We start from the raw sequence: 10,000 nt of genomic DNA, 5'->3' as shown, positions 1-10,000 counted from the left end.
TCTTTTGTTTAATTGGCTCCGAAATGTTCGCTTGTATCTATCGTTTTTCTTGATCTCTTAATTGACTTGTAATGTGAATTATATTTAAAGTATGTCCTGTTTTTAACAACAGAAACCATGTTGGAAATAAGTGTTTGCACTTTCACATGCTATCCCTTGGATTATGTTATATTTTGATATCCATAATAAAATAAAATCTAATCAAATCAGGCATACACGATCGGGGAAAACGCACATCTGAACAGACGTCTATATACCTGCTCTAGAATCCCCAATCCTGTAGTGTAGAGCCGCAGCACCGTCCTGGTTGGTGAGTCAGCCCATTGAGTTATATGGTTTTTTTTTTACCCCACCCACGCGCCAGACATAGTAACATTTTGTAGGCGTTTTGGTGGGTACCACCAGGCCTGAAAAAGACTCTAGGGGAAACACTGTGAGCAGGTTGTTGTTATATATCTTTTATTTTGCTGCTATCCTCTGCCCCTTATCACAAGTCCTCCTAGACGACTCCTCTCCCTGTCTGTCTCCCACCCCATCCACCTATCCTCCCTGTCTGTCTCCCACCCCATCCACCTCTCCTCCCTGTCTGTCTCCCACCCCATCCACCTATCCTCCCTGTCTGTCTCCCACCCCATCCACCTCTCCTCCCTGTCTGTCTGTCTCCCACCCCATCCACCTCTCCTCCCTGTCTGTCTGTCTCCCACCCCATCCACCTCTCCTCCCTGTCTGTCTCCCACCCCATCCACCTCTCCTCCCTGTCTGTCTCCCACCCCATCCACCTCTCCTCCCTGTCTGTCTCCCACCCCATCCACCTCTCCTCCCTGTCTGTCTCCCACCCCATCCACCTCTCCTCCCTGTCTGTCTCCCACCCCATCCACCTCTCCTCCCTGTCTGTCTCCCACCCCATCCACCTCTCCTCCCTGTCTGTCTCCCACCCCTCCACCTTCCACCCTTCAGCCTCTACAGCACTTGAGCTCCTTCCAGCTTCTCCTCCTGTTTGTCTTCGTGACTTTGTACCTTTTTGATGTTCATGATGTCCCTCTGCTCTATTTTTCTCTTCCTCCTCTCCTCGTCCAATCAGATCTGCTCTGTCTGTTTCTCTTCCTCCTCCCCTGGCCATCAGATCTGCTCTGTCTGTTTCTCTTCCTCCTCCCCTCATCATCAGAACACTTCCATATGCAAACTTACCACGACTCCCTTTCATCTCTGTGTTTCTTAGCAACCTATGGCCTGCACTCAACCACGCATGCACTCACACGTGCACCGTCGCGCGCGCGCACACACACACACACACACACACACACACACACACACACACACACACACACACACATACACATACGTCACTCAGATGTTGAAATAGGAAAGTTGCATTCAAAAACCTTTTCATTACGAATGGACCAGCTGATTTCACACTGATTTGAGACCTGTCAGTCTCCTCTGCCAGTCGGTGATTTTGTGAATTCAGAAGAGTTTGAGCTCTAGGAGGTGAATTTCACTGTCAGATTGCTGATTGAGGAGCAGCCGACTGGCCGGCAACAGGCCTGACGTGTGTGTGTGTGTGTGTGTGTGTGTGTGTGTGTGTGTGTGTGTGTGTGTGTGTGTGTGTGTGTGTGTGTGTGTGTGTGTGTGTGTGTGTGTGTGTGTGTGTGTGTGTGTGTGTGTGTGTGTAGCTGGACTCTGGACACAGTATGTCTGTCCACATCAGCTGAGGTCCCTCAAAGTGTTTGCTCAGTAAATAATATCATATAGGTCTCTCTCTCTCTCTCTCTCTCTCTCTTTCTCTCTCTCTCTCTCTACCTCTCTTCTCTTTCTCTCTCTCTCTTTTTCCCTATATACAGTATGTGAAGAGAATTTGCCTCGTCTCCTATAATCTGCTGGTTTTAGGCTATAGAAGGTGCTGTTGAATTTAATTTGCTCAGAGTAGCAGATTTAACGTAGCCTAGCAGGAGTCCTGATCTACAGGTAAATCTCACCTGCTGTGTCACCCTATCCTCCACCCCCCCCCCCCACCCCCTCTTCCCTGCTGGTGGCCAGCCTGAGGGCTTGGTGAGGCAGCTCTGCGTTAGCGGCTCCAGCTGCGCGGGGAGGATATTGTGTGTCTTGGTGCTAGGTAGGATTACACCTGGAGTCTCCGCCAGGAAACGTACCTATTGTCTCCACCAACATCCATTGTCTTTGCTCACAATGACACGCTCAGCCGGCCCGGTGTGTGCGCTCACGTCGTAGGCCCGCTATTGTTCTGATGACCTCAGAAAATCTCGTTGACCTTTTTTTGTTGTTGCCAGCAGCCATTTTGTGTCTAGAAGGCAGGAAGTAACACAGGTACGTGGCTTCAGCCTACGTAAAGTCAGGGATGGCCAACCCACTGTCAGTCAGATAGAGAGCCTGGTGGTGAGTTCGAGATTTACAGTTTGTAACAAACCTCAATGATATACAGTGTATATATACAGTATATACAGTGTCCAGCAGACGCAAAGAAGCCACAGGCGCATACATGTATAAAATGCCACCATGATGTACTGCAGGTAGATCATGGCAGAGACCAGCCTTTTTCTCGCCTCAAAAGAAAAACACGACTTTGTGGTAAGTTATGGTCGTCTCACACTGTTTGACCCTTGCTCCACGCCTCCAGGTTCTCTTGGGTTCTCTTGTGTCTTTGATGTGTGTATTGACGCTGGTGTCATGTTTATGCAAGCTAAGTGGAGAGTTAGCCTTGCTATGTTTGGAGCTACATGACCTTAAGGCAGCTCATGACTGCAGCTAGCAAAGTTTTGGACATGTTTTGAGCGGGTTTTGAGAGAGAGAGAGAGAGAGAGAGAGAGAGAGAGAGAGAGAGAGAGAGAGAGAGAGAGAGAGAGAGAGAGAGAGAGAGAGAGAGAGAGAGAGAGAGAGAGAGAGAGAGAGAGAGAGAGAGAGAGAGAGAGAGAGAGAGATGTAGGATAAGCTTAATGCCTCTGCTTATGTTGTGGTCCGCAGAAGTCCCAGATGGTTCTGTGTAACAAACCATCGGGCAGCGCCAGGTTAATGAAACAGAATCTGGCGGCAAAAATCAATAAAAGCTGTATTTACATTTATTCTCCTTTTATTTATTTTATTATTATTATTTACTTTATTTATACAGGTGAATCACCTTGAGACCTGGATCTCATTTTCAAGTGCGACCTGTTCAAGCAGCATCCAGACAGAAAGTTACAGTAACAAAAGTTGACAGACAGTATGACAACAGTAATCAGTACCAGTACAGACAATAAATAAAATAACCAAAAGGCTAACAGAGACTTAAAATGTTCATATTCAATTTGTGAGTAGAAAGGAATTGGGTCACAAATAAACTGCAACAATTCAGATCACAAAATAACTCCTGGAATGCATTGAAGCTCACAGACTGATGATAATATAACAGTGTAAGACTCACAGACTGATGATAATATAACAGTGTAAGACTCACAGACTGATGATGTATAACTATATAATATAAGTGTAAGAGTATCCCAAGGTGGATTTCTCCTCCACGGTTGGACGCACAGACTCAGTGGGGCGGCAGTGATGCAGAGGGTGAGTAAGCAGCTTTGTAACCAGAAGCTAAGAGTGACTGTCTGGGACGATGTGGGCGGTGAAAGTGAAAGAGTCACACTGTTCCCTACCTGACAGCTACAATCAAGTTGCCCTTTGAACAGGACACCTAACCCCCGAGGTGTTCTGAGAGAGCTGCACCGTGGTCAGCAGCAGTACGAAGACTGGCTTTATACTGAGCAGGTGTTCTGGTGGAGAGGCACTGTGGTCAGCAGCAGTAAGAAGACTGGGTTTATACTGAGCAGGTGTTCTGGTGGAGAGGCACTGTGGTCAGCAGCAGTACGAAGACTGGGTTTATACTGAGCAGGTGTTCTGATAGAGAGGCACCGTGGTCAGCAGCAGTACGAAGACTGGCTTTATACTGAGCAGGTGTAAACATACAAACGAGAGGCAAATGCATTGTGGAAATCATAATACACGTGCATATGAAATGAAATGTTGAGAGTGCATCACACAACAAAATAACAATTCTGTACTGCAGCACATGTTGCACACAAACCATTAACTGTAAATATAACACAAACACAAACAGTTATTGCCTCCGACAAGGAGGTGAAGTTTCTCTGTGCCGTTTGTCTGTTAGCAGGATTACAGAAAAACTAACTGGGCTGATTTTCTTCAAACTTGGTGTCAGGAAGAACCCGGAAGAACCCGTTACATGTTGGAGCGGATCCGATCCGACTCGTCAAATTTGCATATTTAGCAGATTGTATTTTTGGCCTAGTCGCCGGAGGTCTGTGCTCTCTGAGTCACTTTCTAGTTTGTTTCTGTGGAAAAGGTTCAACTGGGCTGTCGTCAGCATGATGCTGTTAGTAGTCATCTATCCACTGGAGTGCTAATTACACTGACTATCATACTGCTGAGTCAGCACAAGTGTTCTGCCCAACGTGTGACAAGTCCTTTTTTCTTCTTCTTTTTGCATCAATAGATGGAGCAGCAGTTAGTTGTCAGGGGTCACTAAAGGTCACTCTCCTCTCCTCTCCTCCTCTCCCACAGGGCTGCAGGGTTGTCGGCGTTTCCAGTCCTCTGCATTCAACTACAGCAGCATGTTGCTGGAGGCTGACCGTCTGTACGTGGGGGCCCGGGGGGCCGCCTTCGCTCTCAATGCCTCCGACATCTCAGCCAGCGTGCCTCGCACCGTGAGTGTGTTTGTGTGAGTGTGCATGTGTGCACCGTGAGTGTGTTTGTGTGAGTGTGCATGTGTGCACCGTGAGTGTGTTTGTTTGTGTGAGTGTGCGTGTGTGCACCGTGAGTGTGTTTGTGTGAGTGTGCGTGTGTGCACCGTGAGTGTGTTTGTGTGAGTGTGCGTGTGTGCACCGTGAGTGTGTTTGTGTGAGTGTGCGTGTGTGCACCGTGAGTGTGTTTGTGTGAGTGTGCGTGTGTGCACCGTGAGTGTGTTTGTGTGAGTGTGCGTGTGTGCACCGTGAGTGTGTTTGTGTGAGTGTGCATGTGTGTGCACCGTGAGTGTGTTTGTGTGAGTGTGCATGTGTGCACCGTGAGTGTGTTTGTGTGAGTGTGCATGTGTGTGCACCGTGAGTGTGTTTGTGTGAGTGTGCATGTGTGTGCACCGTGAGTGTGTTTGTGTGAGTGTGCATGTGCATGTGTGTGCACCGTGAGTGTGTTTGTGTGAGTGTGCATGTGTGCACCGTGAGTGTGTTTGTGTGAGTGTGCATGTGTGCACCGTGAGTGTGTTTGTTTGAGTGTGCATGTGTGCACTGTGAGTGTGTTTGTTTGAGTGTGCATGTGTGCACCGTGAGTGTGTTTGTGTGAGTGTGCGTACCGTGAGTGTGTTTGTTTGAGTGTGCATGTGTGCACCGTGAGTGTGTTTGTGTGAGTGTGCATGTGTGCACTGTGAGTGTGTTTGTGTGAGTGTGCATGTGTGCACCCGCACCGTGAGTGTGTTTGTTTGAGTGTGCATGTGTGCACTGTGAGTGTGTTTGTTTGAGTGTGCATGTGTGCACCGTGAGTGTGTTTGTGTGAGTGTGCGTCTGCATGTGTGTGACTGCACTATATCGTATCTGTAAGTCTGACGCGGCTTCATTTGCTTTGCACAACGCGATGATGCAAGAGCTTATCTTAAGTCAGTGAGGCAGCCGCATCATTTCCAGCTCGATGAGCAGCTTGTGAGAAACAGCTTTTCCTTGCTTGTGAACAGCTTATAGAGTAGAGTAGATGATCTGATTAGATTTTGGAGCAGGTTATAGAGTAGAGTAGTAAATCTTGGAGCACCTTGCTCCATAATTTGCATATTCATGAGGAAAAACAGATCTTGAAACTACTGTACTATTACTGTAATGACAATGCATTATGTATGTGAATACATACAGTACATGGTGACAGAAATATTTGCTAATTGATGCAGTAATTAGCGCAATTAATGAGCTCATTAGCATAATTGGTTATTGGTTTAAAATATTATGATGATTATGGCAGAACATATGCGTGCGTGCGTGCGTAACACCCCCTCCCTCACAGCCCCTCCCCCAGCTGCTGGACCGTAAATAAGAACATCTCTGGGTTACATAAGAGTAAAGACAACACGCTTTGGTGAACTGCACAGATGATTTAGGTGCTGTGTGATAGCAAGTTGCAACATGATTCAATTCAATATGAATTACTAGGGTCAGGTACATGCTATTTATACTCATTTACTCCCTTTCATCTCTGAATGGTGGTATTTTTCTTTAAAAAAAAAAGATCTGAGCCAATAATATGAAAGCGTTCACCTCTCTGTGTGCTCTTTCTGCTCTGCTGTGTTTGGATGTGGTGTGTTAGATTGAGTGGGAGGCTTCCCCGGAGCAAAAGCAGCAGTGTCTGAGCAAGGGAAGAGACAATAAGGTAAGAGCAGTTGAGTTGTTCCTCCCTCAGTCCATTCTTTTCTTTTCATCCTGAAATCTTTGCTTCTCTGCCCACTATCGATGTGTTTCTGTCTTCCCAGACGGAGTGTTTTAATCACATCCGCTTCCTGCAGAGGTTCAACTCCACTCATCTCTACATGTGTGGGACTCACGCCTTCAGTCCCCTCTGTGCATACATAGTAAGTCCCCTCTGTGCATACATAGTAAGTCCCCTCTGTGCATACATAGTAAGTCCCCTCTGTGCATACAGTACATAGGAAGCACACAATACATTTTTGAGCAAATAACTCAATGTTGATATTGCAACAATATTGGTGCTTTCACAAAATATTTACACAATGAGATTTCTGAGAATTTGGTAAGTTGCGAAAATGACATCACTTTACTGTAATGCAGCTAAAACCAGAAAAAGACAACGCTTATGCCATATTACAATATTGCGATATCCAAAATCGAAGACGATATCTAGTCTCTTATCTTGATATCGATATAATATCGATATATTGCCCAGCCTTATACAGCAGTGGAATACATTATCTTTGCGCTGTACATTCCCTGAATAGATTTTCTCTCTCTCCGGTCCTTTGCTTTGCCAAAATGTTTTGTCCCAAACAGGACGAGGAGAGGTTCGTGATGTCATCTCGGCCTGAAGAGGGCAGAGACAAGTGTCCCTATGGGCCAACCACCGGCTATACCGGCCTCATGATAGGTAGGACCCCCAACCCCCGCCCCCCCCACCCCCCGACGGTTACCGATCACTTCCAACGTTTGATTCATCCGCTCCTCATCTGATAACCCGGGTTTTCCTCCAGACCAGCAGATGTTTACGGCTTCTCAGTACGAGTTTCGGAGCTTTCCAGATATCCGGCGTAACGCTCCGTCTCCCACGCTGAAGACGGAAGACGCACCCACGCGCTGGCTGAGCGGTGAGTACGCTGGAAAGACGAAGCAGGCCCGGCCCGTGGCCATATCTGGGTGGCAGTTAGTGGTTATAGAGCAGAGATGGTCCATATTAGAGATGCGGCACCACAGGCTCCGCCAATTCTAACAAATGGTAACTAGCAAGTCTCCTAAATGGTCATGCGGTCACCTCTCCCCTGACGTGTTATGAGAGGACTGTGCCTGGTGACGCGGGGTTAGCGCTGACCTAGCAAGCTAACTTCAACTAGAGATTGTGAGTTCCCAAACTCCACACAAACCACACATATAAACACAAAGCTGCCCCTTGTTAGCTCAATATAGTCGTAACTAGTGTCCTCTAGTAAGAGAGTGGCGTCAGCGGAGGACCAAAATGCGAGACTCATTAGCCAATGAACAGCCAGGAATGGGTCTCGCGCTACTTTTGCATGCTAAAATAAAGCTGATAATGTACAATTTGATTCAAGGGGGAAAAAACCCTTTCAGAGTACAACACAAACTGTCTATTTTGCTGCAACTCGACAGTGCTGCTTAATCCAGAACCTTACTTCCTGGAACTCTTGAGAGTAAAAAACTGGTCCATTGGAGTGAATGGAGATGTCGGAACTCTTCTATTATATGGCTCTGGTCGTAACTAAGATAGGAGCAGCAATCCGGAGCGATGTGAATTCTCCCTAAGCCCCCGTGTCGGCAGCCATGATCTGTGCCCTTGAGCAAGGCAGTAAATCCCTCCCAGCTCTAACTTCCCATGAAGAGAATTCTGTGAGCGGATCAAGAAAGTAGAGAGTAGTGATTAGTGACTCGATATGAGGTGAAAAGGATTATTATTATGTTTTAATTTTGTATTTTTATTATTATTATTAATTATTTATTATTAATTATTATTCATCTGATTATTATTATCCAATTTGAACTAATGCATGTGTCCCCCCCCCCCCCCTTCCTGTACAGAAGCGGACTTTGTGGCCTCGGTGCTGGTGAGGGAGAATGAGGCCGGCGACACCGGAGACGATGATAAGATCTACTTCTTCTTCACGGAGAGGAGCCAAGAGCAGACAACCACCTACAGCCACAGCAGGGTGGCACGGGTGGCACGCATCTGTAAGGTGAGGGGAAGGGAGAGAGAGAGATGGGGGAGGGAGAGAGAGAGGGAGGGAGAGAGAGAGGGAGGGAGGGAGGGGGAATTTGCAGCAGGGAAGAGAACAGCCATACCTTAGGGAAGCCATAGCCTTTACTGAACTCGTATTGCCATCTGTTGCACTGTTTGGGATGCTCCCACGTCCTTATGTGCAACCTTGAAGCAAGTGTTCACTCTGTACTCCTCTAGTACGTGTATCCATAGTGTTCACTCTGTAGTGTTCACTCTGTAGTGTTCACTCTGTAGTGTTCACTCTGTAGTGTTCACTCTGTACTCCTCTAGTACGTGTATCCATAGCAGCCTCTTACCTGGTCTCACCCTCTCCTGTCCCTGCTGTCCCCTCTTTCTGTCTCTCTCTGCTCCGCCCCTCCCTCTCTCTGCTCCGCCCCTCTCTCTATGCTCCGCCCCTCCCTCTCTCTGCTCCGCCCCTCCCTCTCTCTGCTCCGCCCTCTCTCTCTCTATGCTCCGCCCCTCTCTCTCTCTATGCTCCGCCTCAGGGGGACAGGGGAGGTCGTTTAACTCTCCAGAAGAGGTGGACATCCTTCCTGAAGGCCCGGCTGCTGTGCTCTCTGCCCGAGTACGACTTCCACTTCAACGTGCTGCGCAGCGTGTTCGTGGTGCACGGCCGCACGCCGCACGACACTCTCTTCTACGGCATCTTCGGCCCGGAGTGGTGAGTGAGTGTGTGTGTGTAGTGTGTGTGTTGTGGAGTGTGAGTTGGAGTGTGTGTGTGTGTGTGTGTGTGTGTGTGTGTGTGTATGTGTTGTGGAGTGTGAGTTGGAATGTGTGTGTGTGTGTGTGTGTGTGTGTGTGTGTGTGTGTGTGTGTGTGTGTGTGTGTGTGTGTGTTGTGGAGTGTGTGTGTGTGTGTGTGTGTGTGTGTGTGTGTGTTGTGGAGTGTGAGTTGGAGTGTGTGTGTGTGTGTGTGTGTGTGTGTGTGTGTGTGTGTGTGTGTGTGTGTGTGTGTGTTGTGGAGTGGTGAGTGAGTTGGAGTGTGTGTGTGTGTCTGTGTGTTTTGTGGAGTGGTGAGTGAGTGGGTGTGTGTGTGTGTGTGTGTGTGTGTGTGTGTGTGTGTGTGTGTGTGTGTGTGTGTGTGTGTGTGTGTGTGTGTGTGTGTGTGTGCGTGCGTGCGTGCGTGCGTGTGCACGCGCGTGTGTGTGTGTGTGCGTGTATGCATGCGTGTGTGTGTGCATGTGTGCTCGCGTGTGTGTGTGTGTGTGTTGTGGGATGTCCGGGTGGGATTGAGTCAGCGGCTTTGAGGATGCAAATAGAAATGAGGAAGACAAAGATGAAAGGCGGTGATCGATGGTCGAGAGGGACGGAGGGAGGGAGGGAGGGAGGGAGGGGGGGGAGGGAGGGGACCAGATGAAAGAGAGGAGAGAGAAAGCCAGAGGAACTTTGTTGTCCATTTGGAGAGTATCTAACTTCCTTATCGTATGTGATCGTAACAGATTTCAGAGCAAAACGGGAGACAGGTGAGACATAACGTTGTGAGGAATTTGATTTGACCA

General features: G+C 48.0%; 1 protein-coding gene across 1 annotated transcript in view; it reads left to right on the top strand.

Moving 5' to 3' along the window:
- Positions 1-10,000, top strand: part of LOC310796002 (semaphorin-4G-like) — a 23,184-nt gene that overhangs the window by 3,652 nt on the left and 9,532 nt on the right. Inside the window, exons 2-8 of the mRNA XM_083658149.1 lie at positions 4,573-4,715; positions 6,352-6,414; positions 6,515-6,613; positions 7,050-7,143; positions 7,247-7,360; positions 8,304-8,458; positions 8,988-9,163. Coding sequence (XP_083514275.1) covers positions 4,573-4,715; positions 6,352-6,414; positions 6,515-6,613; positions 7,050-7,143; positions 7,247-7,360; positions 8,304-8,458; positions 8,988-9,163 — 844 coding nt within the window. The remainder of the gene's footprint in view (positions 1-4,572; positions 4,716-6,351; positions 6,415-6,514; positions 6,614-7,049; positions 7,144-7,246; positions 7,361-8,303; positions 8,459-8,987; positions 9,164-10,000) is intronic.

This window comes from Poromitra crassiceps (assembly GCF_964638095.1).
Source record: "Poromitra crassiceps genome assembly, chromosome: 22".
Lineage (NCBI taxonomy): Eukaryota > Metazoa > Chordata > Actinopteri > Beryciformes > Melamphaidae > Poromitra > Poromitra crassiceps.
Note: the sequence above shows the minus strand (reverse complement) of the source record. Positions and strands in the feature narration are given on the sequence as shown.